General features: G+C 41.0%; 1 protein-coding gene across 1 annotated transcript; it reads right to left on the reverse strand.

Annotated features, from left to right (window-relative positions):
• Positions 1–4,787: 4,787 nt before the first annotated feature.
• On the reverse strand, positions 4,788–13,162 carry si:dkey-7l6.3 (uncharacterized). The gene is made up of 4 exons (XM_055886037.1): positions 12,647–13,162; positions 7,535–7,647; positions 6,459–6,585; positions 4,788–5,978 (listed from the first exon to the last, which is right to left on the reverse strand). The coding sequence occupies exons 1-4, from the start codon at positions 12,966–12,968 to the stop codon at positions 5,092–5,094; spliced, it is 1,449 nt and encodes a 482-aa protein (XP_055742012.1). The 5' UTR covers positions 12,969–13,162; the 3' UTR covers positions 4,788–5,091.
• Between the last annotated feature and the right edge of the window lie 3,222 nt (positions 13,163–16,384).

The raw sequence follows: 16,384 nt of genomic DNA on the forward strand, positions 1-16,384 counted from the left end.
TGGCTAGTGAGGCTCGACCAGACCGGGTTATGTGTTGTGAAGCTATCCACAATGAGGATTAGGCACAAATGTGGAATTTGCAGTTTCCCCTCAAAATAAAAGTGTGTCATTGTCTGATGCAAATTAATACAAATCGTAGAATTATTTAAGGCTAACCACAAAGTCCACTATTGTGGCTAATCCTTATTGTGGCTAGCTTCACATAGATGGGTCCGACAAACATAAATCAAATAAGAACTGTCTTATAACTTAGGGTTATTTTAGATGACACCTAGCTATATAGTTAGCTACTGATGTTGTGTTACTTGACATGTCAAATAGTGTTATTTTACATGTATCTTTTTTGACACGCAAAGACCCAAACAACGTTCCATAGAAATCCTGGTTGAGAATGAAACGACTGAACAAATGAACAATGAAACAGCACAGCAAGTAAGTGAAAGAAATAGGTTTTGATTATGTTTTACTGGTAATGGGGACATACATAAATGCCAACAAAATAAAATTATGTTCAGTGTGGTGTGTAATCTTTTTTTAACTAGGCAAGAACCAATTCTATTTACAATGACGGCCCAATTGTGCGCCACCCTATGGGACTCCCAATCACGGCCGGATGTGACACAGCTGGGAATTGAACCAGGGACTGTAATGACACCTCTTGCACTGAGATGCATTGCCTTAGACCGCTGCGTCCATGTGTATGTGTTAACTATTTAACTGTACTAGAATGCTTAAAAGGCCGCAAGAATTATGGTATATCCTTATTGTTTTTTTTGGCAAGGAAAATATCGGATATCGGTATCGGCCAAAAGTGTCATATTGGTGCATCACTAATACAAACATTTCTGTAAACCAGTTTTTGCTTTGTCATTATGGGGTATTGTGTGTAGATTGATGAGAAAAAAACCCGATTCAATCCATTTTAGAATAAGGCTGTAATTTAACAAAATGTGAAAAAAGTCAAGGAGTCTGAATACTTTCAGAATGCACTGTACAACTGAAGGAGTTAAACATGGGAACTGACCTCTTCATCTTCAACTGACCTCTTCAATCTCCAGCGGTTATTGTTATGCCATTACTTTTATGACCAGTGTTCTCCTGCTGCGACTGATTTGGATGGAGACCATCACCTGGTGGGACTGGTTCTGTAACAACAGCTTGAGTTCTCGCTTTCCCATCGCTTCATTGGGAAATTATAGGTCCTCATTTTCCTTTCTAATTGCAAAATTGCGTAACCTTCAACAACTTCACAGATGTCAGCCACTGCTGCCTTGGTCAACACACCAAAGCAGGATGCAAACTGCTTGTGCAAAGCCTTGGAATTCCACATGGGGTCCGGGTATTCTGTTCATTTTTCAGGGCTAGTCTGTTACAGTTTATTGTTTGACACTTTAAAATGTCAAATTATATTTGGGTGGTACTATGGATTTGGAAATGCCAATGTGCGAAGAATTTCTCCACCTGGAGAATAGCTAGCTGCAAACAATAGGAAAGGTGCGAAGAAGAGATGCTTCCTGTACCCAAGTTTTAAAACAGCAGCTTTGGTGACAGCCTGTGTTCTCATCACACAAATACTGCAGGTGGAACCCCTGAAGCTGCACAGGCAAGAACCAGATAAATGTGGATATGTTCTCTTTATTATACAGTGGCAAGAAAAAGTATGTGAACCATTTGGAATTACCTGTATTTCTGCATAAATTGGTCATAAAATTTGATCAAATTTCCATCTAAGTCCCAAGAACAGACAAACATTTAAGTATACATCATTTAAACATTCAGTGTAGGTTGGGAAAACTATGTTAACCCCTACGCTAATGACTTCTCCAAAAGCTCATTGGCATCAGGAGTCAGCTAACCTGGAGTCCAATCAATGAGACGAGATTGGAGATGTTGGTTAGAGTTGCCTTGCCCTATAAAAAAAAAACTCACAAAATTTGAGTTTGCTATTCACCAGAATCATTGCCTGATGTGAACCATGCCCCGAACAAAAGAGATCTCAGAAGACCTAAGATTAAGAATTGTTGACTTGCATAAAGCTGGAAAGGGTTACAAAAGTATCTCTAAAAGCCTTGATGTTCATCAGTCCACGGTAAGACAAATTGTCTATAAATGGGAGAAAGTTCAGCACTGTTACTACTCTCCCTAGGAGTGGCCGTCCTGCAAAGATGACTGCAAGAGCACAGCGCAGGATGCTCAATGAGGTTAAGAAGAATCCTAGAGTGTCAGCTAAAGACTTACAGAAATCTCTGGAACATGCTAACATCTCTGTTGACGAGTCTACGATACTTAAAACACTAAACAAGAATGGTGTTCATGGGAGGACACCACAGAAGAAGCCACTGCTGTCCAAATAAAAACATTGCTGCACGTCTGATGTTGGCAAAAGTGCACCTGGATGTTCCACAGCGCTACTGGAAAAATATTCTGTGGACAGATGAAACTACAGTTGAGTTGTTTGGAAGGCACACAACATGTGTGAAAAAAAAGGCACAGCACACCAACATCAAAACCTCATCCCAACTGTAAAGTATGATGGAGGGAGCATCATGGTTTGGGGCTGTTTTGCTGCCTCAGGGCCTGGACAGCTTGCTATCGTCAACGGAAAAATGTATTCCCAAGTTCATCAAGAAATTTTGCAGGAGAATGTTAGGCTCTCTCCCCGTCAATTGAAGCTCAACAGAAGTTGGGTGATGCAACAGGACAACGACCCAAAACACATAAGTAAATCAACAACAGAATGGCTTCAACAGAAGAAAATACACCTTCTGTCAGAGTCCTGACCTCAACCCAATTGAGATGCTGTGGCATGACCTCAAGAGAGCAGTTCACACCAGACATCCCAAGAATATTGCTGAACTGAAACAGCTTTGTAAAGAGGAATGGTACAAAATTCCTCCTGACTGTTGTGCAGGTCTGATCTGCAACTACAGACAATGTTTGGTTGAGGTTATTGCTGCCAAAGGAGGGTCAACCAGTTATTAAATCCAAGGGTTCACATACTTTTCCCACCCTGCACTGTGAATGTTTACACAGTGTTTTCAATAAAGACATGAAAACGTATCATTGTTTGTGTGTTATTAGTTTAAGCAGACTTTGTTTGTCTATTGTTGTGACATAGACGAAGATTAGATCAAATGTTATGACCAATTTATGCAGAAATCCAGGTATTTCCAAAAGGTTCACATACTTTTTCTTGCCACTGTATACCGGTCTTGTTTTTAAATTGTGAAGTGTAATATGTGACAGTTATGTAAATGCATTATAAAAGGAACTCTGAATTTACAAAACAGATATTCATGAATATTAGAAATATATTGCAATGCACAAGTTCAACAATTGCCCGATGGTGAGCTAGAATTGACTTATTCCTGACTTTTTATATTGCATATGAACTAAGAAAACACTGTTCTGACTCACTAATTTCAGACATATTGTGGAAGTTATTCACCTTCAATGTCAACACACTGCCAAACCCAAATATTGACAATCACGTGATAATTATATGGCTCCCACTTTAAACTACAATCTATAAAGGCTTTATATAGTGTATAGTCTTCATAATAAACAGCATAGATGTTTCACAAATCCCCTATTCCTACTGTATAAAATGGTGGCATTACATATGACATTGCCCTATCTGGGGGCTTTGCTCAATACAACCAATGTCGTGTAATGTGTGACGTGCAACAGCCACATCTGACCTGGAGCATGTTCTGACCCTGGAGTTGTAAATGTCATGTTTACAGCATGTTTTATGGTAAAACTGAGCTAATAAACACATGGTCTCAGTAAACAGGTAAATCCATACATTTAAAAGGTTGAGAAAATTAGAATTTTATCCACAAATGTACCCACATTTCTATGATATGCAAATAGTTAGTGAATGCCATAATGTAGTTATTTTGTTAGATACTGTACTTTTAGGGTTTAGCTGAAATTGTATTTTGTTCAAACTGCTGTTTGACAAATATAAATATTCTCAGTCTTATCCATAATAATCTCATCATGTAGACTAGCATACTGTATCTGCGAGCTGTTGGCTAGAGTGCACGTGCCAAGACCAGAGTAGGCACATTTGCTATTTAATGCCACAGTTTGTTACAAAGCTATCGGTAGAGTTGAAAATGCAATGGAAACACATTGAACACATTTTTATTCGGTACCTGAAAACTTAAACGGAAAGGTAAATTGTGTGCACTACGTCATCTGGCACTGATTTGTATACGCAACAAGTCAGTTTGGTGAAAACAGACCACTGGTTGGAAAACGCACATTTTCTTCATGCAGATTTTATAATTTTGGCATGAAAATCGCCAATTGGATGGAAACCTAGCTACTGACCCACAAAACAACTTTATAGATTCATGATAGTGTTTAGACAAAACGATGAAAGTGAACTTCAAAATTTGATGTCGTTTAACTGGGATTTGCAGCTGTTGAATGAATGAATGAATCTGCTAGCTTCTGAACTTACTCATCCTTTAAATAAATGTTCCTACGTCTGTATTATAAAAAGATAAGTTTACTGGGAGAACACATTTTCTCTTACAGTTCTGGCCTGACATGAGTTATCTTCTTGAAATCACACTAATAATGTTATATCGTTACAACCCTTTGTAAAGCACAGCTTTTTTGAGAATTTCCATAGTAGGATATGATGCATTAGGCAATGCACTCTATAGTTCTTATCAAGCCTTTATGAATTGTGGTAAATTTAAAGTGTGACCATTATCGTAACAACTTATATGGAAGGACTATTCCATTTTCAAAATACATTCCATTGGTAATAACGTCTCATCAAATAGCTTTATTTCATTGGGTTAAATATTATCAACTGTATCTTTTCAAAGGCAATTAAATGGAACAAAAATTGAAATTAGAGCATCACAATGTTAGACCATGTTTTTCACCTCCACCATTCTTGCGGAGTTCATCCATCAAAACATATCATCAGTGTGAAAATACAAAATAGCCTATTCTTCATTACTAATATTCAAACTTAGACGTCAAACAGTGTCAAGGTTCTGGTCTAATGGTTCTAAAAATGTTAGGCATAACTGTGTTTGTGGAGCCCTCAACTAGCCTTACACCTCACAGATTAGGGTGGTTTTTCTGTTGGTGTAACCTCAAATTTTGTTTCCCTGCAAACCTTTTACCACACTGCTCGCAGGCAAATGGCCGCTCTCCGGTGTGTACGCTCTGATGCGTTTTCAAATGGCCAGACTGGGTGAACCTCTTCCCGCACTGGGTGCAGCTGTATGGTCTCTCTCCTGTGTGAACCCGCAGGTGTGTCTCCAGATTTCGCGACGATGTAAAACACTTGCTGCAGAAAGTGCAAATAAAACGCTTGCTGTCTCTGCTGTCATACTTGGCCGCAGCGTGAAGTCCGGCGGCAGTCATTTGATAATGGGCAGAGCTCAAGTCTGCAACCTTGTCAAGCAGCAATTCCCTGCGGTCCGGTTTCAGGTATTTCCCGTCCTGCATGGAAACCATTCCCAGCATATCCTGGTTGCTCCATGAAGAACACATATCCAGTTCCACGTCGTAGGGTAGAGAGCTGACCATGGAAACTTCTCTTTTCATTTCGAAATTCCCAGCGAGAGAATTTGGACTACTGTCTGCTTCAAAGGGAAACCGTTTCCCTGTCGGGTGAGTAGAGGGGACGGTGTCGGTTTCTGAAGGGAAATCATAAACGGGTTCCACTGTCTCCATTTCATCATTCCCCCCCGGTGGACTGGACCCAGACTCACTGGGTGTCTCATGCAGCGTGTAGTCAAGGCTCAGGGGGTTCCATCTTCCGGCCGTGAACTTAGAACGCAAAAACTGGGGAGTCCTCTGAGAACTCTCGTTCCCCTGCTCGGATCGGTTACAACTATCCTCTCCACTTCTGTCCCACTCCCTCGTAGTCATGGTGGAGGAGGTTATTCTGGATGGCCCTTCTTCACTGTCATTCACTTCACCATACGACGCTTCAGTACCTTAGGGAAGAGATTGGAGCAAATAGGGATGTCAAACAGAGCGATGAACCTGTGTTTCCATTGTTTTGTAAGGGGAGAAGTAGGAGATGTGGCTGGCAACAGGGTGTGGGTACATATTGCCCTACACAAGCAATAATAATGTAGATAAAGCTTTTTCCTATGTCTCAAAAACATTTCAAATTGGGTTGTAGCTCAGCCATCTACAACTAATGTCAGGGAGATGCAGTCGAACCAGTTTGGGCCACAACGCTCACGACAAATGATTGTCAGCATTGATGTGAGGAGCAATATTGCCAGTAATGGGGGAAATTGTGTAGGCCTACACTTCATTTTGTCTGTGATAATGTTAGGAGTGTGATTCAACTAAGTTCACTTTACCACTTGACATCGGGGAGAGAAAAGCAATTGACATAAGACAGAATTTGCAACGTCCATGCATTTCCACCTGGCTAACGATTCATGTGTACACCTTTCACTTACCCTTCTCACTGAATAGCAGAACATCCTGTGTGTTATTACTACTATCCAAGTCCCCGCCCAGCTTCTCCTCCTTGATTAAGACTATGTCAAGCCCGATCTTCTCCTCCTCAGGTACCTGCAAAACCACCTGATATGGCGAGAGAGCATATTTAATTGAAAATACAGGAAGATGCAGGGTTTGCAGAATGAGTTGTAGAGGCAGCAAAATTGGGGGCATGTACTGTGAGTCATGTTTAAAAAGGTAAAAGACAAACAAGACATTAATACCATAAAATTTTTGTACGGACCAAGGGTGTCAAACATACAGCTCACGGGTCGCATATGGTTTCAATCCACACTGAAATGACTAAAACCCAATAAAATGGAACTATATTAATAATCTCTTCACTCTGTCCAACTTGCTAACAATTACCGAAATAAATGTTAGGTCAGGGAGGATTTAAAATTCCGAAAACAATGGAGATAGGACTAGCACATTTTGAAGGAAATATAAACACATTTTCAGTGCGTTCCTTCGGAGCTTGCGGGGCTCCCGAGTGGGCCAGTGGTCTATGGCACTGCATGTCAGTGCTAGAGGCGTCACTACAGACAACCTGGTTCGAATCCAGGCTGTATCACAACCAGTCGTGATTGGGAGTCCTATAGGGCAGAACACAATTGGCCCAGCATCGTCCGTGTTTGGCTGGTGTAGGCCTCATTGTAAAATAAGAATTTGTTCTTAACTGACTTGCCTAGTTAAATAAATAGAAAAATAAAATAAAAAATTGAAGACCGAATGCGGCCTGCAGGGCAAAATTTGTTTGACACCCCTGGTATAGACATTGTGATTTCACCAGTAGAGATCATTACTTCCTAATGGAAAATGTCCCAAGACACTCAATGTAATGGAACCACCAAGTAATGGTTTTAGTTAGGTTGTAGTGGAAACCATTAGACTGCGGTCTAGTGGTCACTGATGTTTTTTAAGTTGGGGTCTCAACAGAATTTATCATCAATAAAACATGGATGGCAAAACAGAACATGAGAAAGCCATAAACCAGCTCTAATAAAGCTTCATGTAGACTTTTTTCTATTACCTCTTTATTTTCAGACTGTTCTGTGGCTTCCCGTACAGTTGTGATCTTTCCAGCTCTTCTTAGATTTTCATGTGACTGCTTGGTACAGGCAGCCCTTCCAGATGAAGAATGTTCTAGGACAAAGTGAGAAGTAGGCCTGATAACTAAGTAAGCTACAATAGTGTAATGAAGACAGTATGTGCCATCAATGAATCACACATGATGGACAAGACCATCAAAACACACACACACACACGACCAAAAGTATGAGGACACCTGCTCGTCTCATTCCAAAATCATGGGCATTAATATGGAGTTTGTCCCCCCTTAACTTCTATAACAGCCTCCACTCTTGTGGGAAGGCTTTCACTAGATGTTAGAACATTGCTGCAGGGACTTGCTTCCATTCAGCCACGCAAGCATTAGTGAGGTTGTGCACTGATGTTGGGCGATTAGGCCTGGCTCGCAGTCGGCGTTCCAATTCTTCCCAAAGGTGTTCGATGGAGTTGAGGTCAAGACTTTGTGCAGGCCAGTCAAGTTCTTCCACACCAACTGAGCACAGGGGCACAAAGTTGGAAGCACAGAAACGTCAAGAATGTAGTATGCTGTAGCGTTAAGATATCCCTTCACTGGAACTAAGGGGCCTAGCCCGAACCATGAAAAACAGCCCCAGACCATTATTCCTCCTCCACCAAACTTTACAGTTGGCACTATACATTGGGGAAGGTAGCGTTCTTCTGGCATCTGCCAAACCCAGGTTTGTCTGTCGGACTGCCAGATGGTGGAGCATGATTCATCACTCCATAGAATGCATTTCCACTGCTCCAGAGTCCAATGGCGATGAGGTCTACACCACTCAAGCAGACACTTGGCATTGCGCATGGTGATCTAGGACTGCTCTGCCATGGAAACCGATTTCATGAAGCTCCCAACCAACCAGTTCTGCTGACGTTGCTTCCAGAGGCAGTTTGGAACATGGTAGTGAGAGTTGCAACCGAGGACACACAATTTTTACGCTCTACGCGCTTCAGCAGTTCCGTTCTGTGAACTTGTGTGGCCTACCACGTCACAGCTGAGCCTTTGTTGCTCCTAGACGTTTCTACTTCACAATAACAGCACTTACAGTTGACTGGGTCAGCTCGAGCAGGGCAGAAATTTGACGAACTGACTTGTTGGAAAGTTAGCATCCTATGATGGTGCCACATTGAAAGTCACTTTGCTCTTCAGTAAGGCCATTCTACTGCCGGTGTTTGTCTATGGAGTCGAGCACATGGCTGTGTGCTCGACTTTATACACCTGTCAGCAATGGGTGTGGCTGAAATAGCCGAATCCACTAATTTGAAGGGGTGTGCACATATATCCTTTTGTGTGTGTATGTACACACACACACACACAAACGTTTGGTTGTTTTTGAAAGAAACACACATTTTCTGTCTATTAAGATAACATCAAATTGATCAGAAATACAGTGAACATTGTTAATGTTGTAAATGACTATTGTAGCTGGAAACAGAAGATTTTTAATGAAATACCTACATAGGCACACAGAGGCCCATTATCAGCAACCATCACTCCTGTGTTCCAATAGCACGTTGTGTTAGCTAATCCAAGTTAATCATTTAAAAGGCTAATTGATCATTAGAAAACCCTTTTGCAATTATGTTAGCACAGCTGAAAACTATTGTCCTGATTAAAGAAGCAATAAAACAGGCCTTCTTTAGACAAGTTGAGTATCTGGAGCATTAGCATTTATGGGTTCGATTACAGGATCAAAATGGCCAGAAACAAAGACCTTTCTTCTGGAACTCGTCAGTCTATTATGGTTCTGAGAAATTAAGGCTATTCCATGAGAGAAATTGCCAAGAAACTGAAGATCCCGTACAACGCTGTGTACTCCCTTCTTCACAGAACAGCGCAAACTGGCTCTAACCAGAATAGAAAGAGTGGGAGGCCCCAGTGCACAACTGAGCAAGAGGACAAGTACATTAGTGTGTCTGGTTTGAGAAAGACGCTTTACAGGTCCTCAACTGGCAGCTTCATTATGTAGTACCCGCAAAACATCAGTCTCAACGTCAACAGTGAAGAGGCGACTCCGGGATGCTGGCCTTCTAGACAGAGTTCCTCTGTCCAGTGTCTAGGATCTTTTCCCCATCTTAACCTTTTTTTATTGGCCAGTCAGATGGCTTTTTCTTTGCAACTCCGCCTAGAAGGCCAGCATCCCGGAGTCACCAGGTTTTTCTTTATTTTTAATATTCTCTACGTTGTAGAATAAAAGTGAAGACATCAAAACTATAAAAAACACATATGGAACCATGTAGTAATTGTTAAACAAATCAAAATACATTTTATATTTGAGATTCCTCAAAGTTGCCACCCTTTGACAGCTTTGCACCCTCTTGGCATTCTCTCAACCACCTTCACCTGGAACGCTTTGAGTTCCCACATATGCTGGTTATTTTTCCTTCACTCTGCGGTCAAACTCATCCCAAATTGGGTTGAGGTTGTGTGATTGTGACGGCCAGGTCACCTGATGCAGCACCATCCCTCTCATTATTGGTTAAATAGCCCTTACACAGCCTGGAGGTGCGTTGGGTCATTGTCACGCTGAAAAACAAGTGATAGTCCCACTAAGCGCAAACCGGATGGGATGGCGTATCGCTGCAGAATGCTGTGGTAGTCATGCTGGTTAAGTGTGCCTTGAATTCTAAATAAATCCTGACAGTGTCACCAGCAAAGCATCCCCAAAAAGTTAATTCCACAAATTAACTTTTAACAAGGCACACCTGTTAATTGAAATGCATTAAAGGTGACTACCTCATGAAGCTGGTTGAGAGAATGCCAAGCGTGCAAAGCTGTCAAGGCAAAGGTTGGCTACTTTGAGGAATTTCAAATATAAAATATATTTTGATTTGTTTAACAATTACTACATGATTCCATATGTGTTATTTCATAGTTTTGATGTCTTCACTATTGTTCTACAATGTAGAAAATAATAGAAATAAAGAAAAACCATTGAATGAGTAGGTGTCCAAACCTTTGATTGGTACTGTATATATACACAGCGACTTCGGAATTTTTTAGGTTACAGCTGTCCCGATCGTCTTGACGTGGAAGAGAGGACCAAAACGCAGCGTGTGAAAAATACATTCTTTTTAATTACAACGACAAAACAAAAACAACAAACTGCCGATCGTGAAGCTATTTAAACAAATCGTGCTGACACTAAACACTACACAATGACATAGACAATTACCCACAACAGCCCAATGCCTATGGCTGCCTTAAATATGGCTCCCAATCAGAGACAAATGAATGACAGCTGTCTCTGATTGAGAACCATTCAGGCAACCATAGACATACCTAGAAACCTACACTCAACACTAACCCATACACTCTAACAAAACCCCCTAGACACTACAACCACCCAAGACAAGACAAAAACATCCCCCCTGTCACACCCTGACCTAACCAAAATATTACAGAAAATAAAGATAACTAAGGCCAGGGCGTGACAACAGCCTTATTCTAAAACGAATTAAATTGTTTTCCCACCTCATCAATCTATACACAATATCCCATAATGATAGCAAAGGGCCTGAATACTTATGTAAATAAGGTATTTCAGATTATTTTTTAAATATACATTTGCAAAAATGTCTAATGACCTGTTTTATCTTTGTCCTTTTGGGGTATTGTAGTTAACTAACACAATTTTGTACATCGCGCTGTAACATACAATTTACCTTACTTTAGTGCTCTAAAAACGTAATATGAATACCATTGTAAAGCACAATTTCTCCCATTTCCAGCAAAATCCAAAGACAAGACCTTCATGCTGCCCGTCTCTGCATGATTGAAGGAGGCAATGCGCTCCGTCGGGTCTTTTTTTAAATTGCAGGTGGGGAAGCGATACCTACTGCGTGATAGTGAAAGGGGGAGATCAGCCGTGTGGGGAAACTGCTTTTTTTATCCGATCTGTCCAACTTATCACCCCTAAAATGTAAATAAAACACTATAAAGAGTTTATATAATGTGTCATTACATATCTACTTGAAGGTTTGTGTCACAGAATGACACAGAATGAGTTGCATTATGCATTATTGACACATCACAAGTTAACATACAGCGTCAGAGGGGTCTGTTTTTTCAACTCTTCTCCAATATTATCGGGTTATTACCATGTCAATTAGCGCTTGAACAGAAACGTAGTTCACACCCCGGATTGTGATGCCAACACAGTCGCTACAGTTCTTTAGTTTTCATTGCAGCCTCGTTTGAATGCCGCGATTGTGCAAATTTGTGCGTAATGGGGTTAGACAACAGTAGATTGATGAGGAAAAAATGTATTTAATACATTTTAGAATAAGGTAACAAATTGTTGAAAAAGGGAAGGGGTCTGAATACTTTCCGAATGCACTGTATTTATATATAAATTCATTGGGACAGTTAAATTGCACTTCAGAACGATTCTGGGACATTGATGAAAAAAGTTTGTTTGAAGCCCTGTATGTAGCAAGCTAGCTACCTAACATTGCCCGAAAATCTGAAGTCAGAGGAGAAACAGAGTCTCCTGCAGGTGAGGACAGAGAGGAACTGATTAACTCCATTACTGACTAAAAAATTATAAAAGTTGATTAATTGATGGTAGAATAAAACAATGTACTTGACTCATGATGGATATCTTCTCTTTCCATCCTAAGAGGGATAGATGACTAGGACGTCAGGCTACAGCCATACATTAATTTTTTTTTAAAGATATGAAATGCAAACGTTTGGTGCTTTTTGATTTATATACTCCTGTTGAAAATGTGATTATATTAGAGCAATGTGACTGTTTAACATTGTGTTATTTTACAATAATGTGTTCGGGGGGGGTACATATTACCACTCACTATCAATCACTTCTATGGTTCAGATTAAAATAATTTGGTGTGATGAACCAATAACGAAGGGAGAAATGCTGAGAACAAGGTAAAGCAAGTCGTTTTTTGTCATTATAGAGACACCTATTGGAATAATGTGGCAACTCCTCTTAGCTGCGAATTTTCTTTGGGGGGGGTTTAGTTTTCAGGCCTTGCAGGCATGTTGAAATTTCAGCTAGAGCTGGCGACACACACACACACACACACTTACCGGCATTGAGGGAATCAACCGTAGCTTGGTGGTTTGTTTCAGCCATATTCGCTCTCTGCCCACGCGCGATGATGGTCTCGATCAACTCGAGTTTCCTTTTCAATGCCTCATTCTCTTTGTGGCTTCGAGAGATTTCCAATTGTAAAACAGCATAACTGTCATCTACGAGCTCGCAGATATCTGCCACCGCTGCTTTGGTCAACGCATCCATGATGGACGACAGTTGTGTATGGAAAGCTCTGTAGTTGGTCATTGTGTTAGGTAGAAACTGGCGCATAGCTAGCATCTTCTCCAGTAACCATGCGACTTCTCCAGAGACCATAGGTGTTCTCCCGTGGAAATATGGTGTAAACAGCCTCTTCGAGATAAATCAAAAACGCAGATTAGGTTATCTGTGAATTTAACAAGTGCTCGTCGCAGATAATTGAGCTAGCTATCTAACAAGTTGTCCTCCTGAAACGCAACAAATAAAATAGATGTTCCGTTTTATTTTCTTCTTCTGTGGTTTTGTTGGCGTTCACGAACTTTCAGAATAAAAGCCCTCATCTATGAAATTCGTCAGCCAGAGAGGATAAGCATCGAAGGGCACGGCCAGTGGCGATTTTAGCATCTAAATCTTGTTGGGGCAAACTCGCCATTTTTTTAGATGCATGCCAGCAAAGCCACAACACAACACTAAACAATACATTAAGTGCACTATAACAGCGACAAGCAGTACCCACAAACTGTTCGGGCCTACAAAAGGCTGTCCCAACAGCAGAGCTTTATTTTCAGCACCATGGAGTGAATTATTACCACTGCTACTCCTGTCTATCAGAGGAGCCTTGTCTGCAGCAAAACAGTTAATTCAGCCTCATTTACTGCCTTTTTAAAAAACATAGCTGATATAGCTGACTTGATTAAACAAATGTAGTTTCTACTGACAATTGAGATTTACAAACTATGGCATTAGGGAACGATGAGTGGATAAGAGGCATTCCGTAATTTAGATTAAGACATTAATGAGCGAGCTAAGACGGACGCAGTCAATATAATGTGTTCAGCACTTTTGAAATGTATAGTGACATAATTCAGAACATGGGCTGCTCTTACAGTATTTTCCCTGTACACCAAGTCAGAACCGTAGGATAAATAATGGGGCCATATAAGCAGACATTGAAAGCTCTTAATATTAGATGACATTTCTCAAAAACAGCTACATTTGCACCACCGAGTCAGAACAGTAAAGATAGGCGAAATTAAGAGGTGAAAATAGACCAAATTATTAGGGTGAGGCACATGGGCTACTAACATCTTATTACACAACATACACTTAGTTTTACTTTTAGCTACAGTATACATATCTTCCTAGCATATTACATCATTTATGCAGCAGCATATAAGACATTTTTGGACTCACCTATTATTTTAATTGCAACAAAACATATCAATACAAAAATGCATTATTAGGTGGACCCTAGTCCAACAGGCAGCAATATAAAGGGTAAAATACCATATTATAAATCAGATTTTAGTAGGCCACATTCCAATATTAAATTTAGCTGTGAGCAGCAATGAACTGGTTTCACAGGATGACAGAAACCCAGTTATCAATAACCTGTCACGGTTTTCTAACGTAGAACCCAGAAGCAGACCAGGACAAGGAGTGTAAGACGAAGGTGAGTATTTATTTACAAGTTTAAGTGTAGAGATAGAAAGATCCAGGTAGCGGAGCGGGCAGCGGAGTTGAGTTGATGGGATTGAATTGGCAGATCCAAGGGAGTAACTAGAAGCCACCGACGACCAGGTAGGGATGGAATGAGTGTTCCGGGGGAATGACTGTTGACAGAGAGAACGGAGGTAAGTTCAAGGCAAGCAAGACGTACAAAACAACAAAACAAACTCTATCAAAATGGAGGCTGATACGCTGGCACGACATACTGTTCATGGCTAACGATCCGGCAGGGAATGGATGTCAGGTCAGTGCTTATGAAGTGGAGGGGTGATGATCAGGACCAGGTGTGCAGATAGCGGATTGGAAACAGGTGCGGTAAATCAGAGATCTCCCAACAAGCTACGTCACCCGGCAACCAAACAGGGTGCGTTCCAGGACACCGGAAAAAACACTCCAGGACAGAACACAGGCAAAAACAGACTCAGGAAGCGGGATTCGTGACATAACCACTCAGGAGGCCAGTGTCCCTCCAGAGTGGTTGAGTGCCGTGACAGCTTTTTTGCCCTTTGGCCTCATTCACGGGGCGCCCGCTATCGGTCACTTTCTCAAGCGGCAGCTGTGCTCCTGCTGTTCACGTGCCGTTTCCTCACACAGCCCACCCGCCATTCTCCAGACCGACGACACTACAGCTGCCAGGTGGAGACAAGACACTTTTTCAGCTTGAAGCCACCGACTTTCCTACTAGCTGTCGCCACTTATTTGTATATATTGATTGATTTTTATTATTTAAGATACATTGGATGCTATTTGAAAAACGTATGTGAATTAGTACTGTAAATGATTATGTGTATGCTAAATATATCAGATATCAAGGGCCAGTCCTAGTCACCTGGATCCACTGGTGACGACAAATCCAAATCCAGTCAAATCAAATGTTATTATCATATACTTGCAGGCTTCTCACACAGTGTGACAAAAGTGACATAGTAATCAAATAAGTAACATAGGAAAGCATTCAAATACATAACAAAGTAATATGCAGATAAAAGAAAATAAGACTTAAATGGAAATAAGATTGCAAAAAATTGCCTATAGGGATATAGTATGGACATTGTTTGCCCATGTGCATAGTGAGTGGAATAAGGTACAGTGCAGTAGCAGCATAGAATTATATGAAAGTATATACATTAGTACTGCAGTAAGGTGACAACTATTTCATTGGTCCGGTAGACAAAGGTAATTTCAGTGTGTACAGAATATAAATAAATGGTAAGTGTCACGTCCTGACCATAGATTGCTTTGTATGTTTCTATGTTTTGTTTGGTCAGGGTGTGATGTGGGTGGGCATTCTATGTTGTATGTCTAGGTTGTCTATTTCTGTGTTTGGCCTGGTGTGGTTCCCAATCAGAGGCAGCTGTCTATCGTTGTCTCTGATTGGGAGCTATACTTAGGTAGCCTGTTTTCCCATTGTGTGTTGTGGGTGATTGTTTTCTGTTTGTGCGTATTGCTTGCAGAACTGTTTCGGTCTCGCTTTTTATTATTTTTTTGTCAATTCAGTGTTCAGTTTATTTTGTTCATTAAAATGGACACGTACCACGCTGCACCTTGGTCCTCCTCTCCTTCCACCAACGAGAATCGTTACAATGAGTGTGTGGTAGGGTGCAGTAGTTAGCCCAGGGTTCCGCTGTTGGAACAGTCTCGTGGCTTGCAGGTTGAAGCTGGCTTTGAGACAGATGGTCTGAGACTTGATGTTGATCCTCACTGCAGCGGATCCCTCTCCCACATTCACAATCAGAGGCCCCTTTCAGGTAACGGGTGACCTAAATCTGGACCCCCTCCTCCGTGGCATCCCTGGTTGGAGGATTCTTCCGAATGGAAAAGAAAGAACATTGAGTTACAGTTGAATCGCACATGGTCTTACACATGAGTTTAAGAATTTACTTAAAAATAGAGAAAAGAAGTGTAACACATTTAATAATATTAAAACTTACTGTGAAGAATGGTCTTCAGAAACAAATCTCTGAAACAGGTCTTATACCCTGCCCCAGTCCAGGTTGTGGCGATGGCAAGACGGTTTGACAGAA

This window comes from Salvelinus fontinalis, chromosome 28 (assembly GCF_029448725.1).
Source record: "Salvelinus fontinalis isolate EN_2023a chromosome 28, ASM2944872v1, whole genome shotgun sequence".
NCBI lineage: Eukaryota > Metazoa > Chordata > Actinopteri > Salmoniformes > Salmonidae > Salvelinus > Salvelinus fontinalis.

Coding starts and splice junctions, on each gene's coding strand:
- si:dkey-7l6.3 (XM_055886037.1), bottom strand. CDS start 12,968: ATGGTCTCTGGAGAAGTCGCATGGTTACTGGAGAAGATGCTAGCTATG. Junction 6,586..7,534: donor AACAGTCTGAAAATAAAGAG/GTAATAGAAAAA, acceptor TCGCCATATCAG/GTGGTTTTGCAGGTACCTGA. Junction 5,979..6,458: donor TCTGCTATTCAGTGAGAAGG/GTAAGTGAAAGG, acceptor CTCTTCCCTAAG/GTACTGAAGCGTCGTATGGT.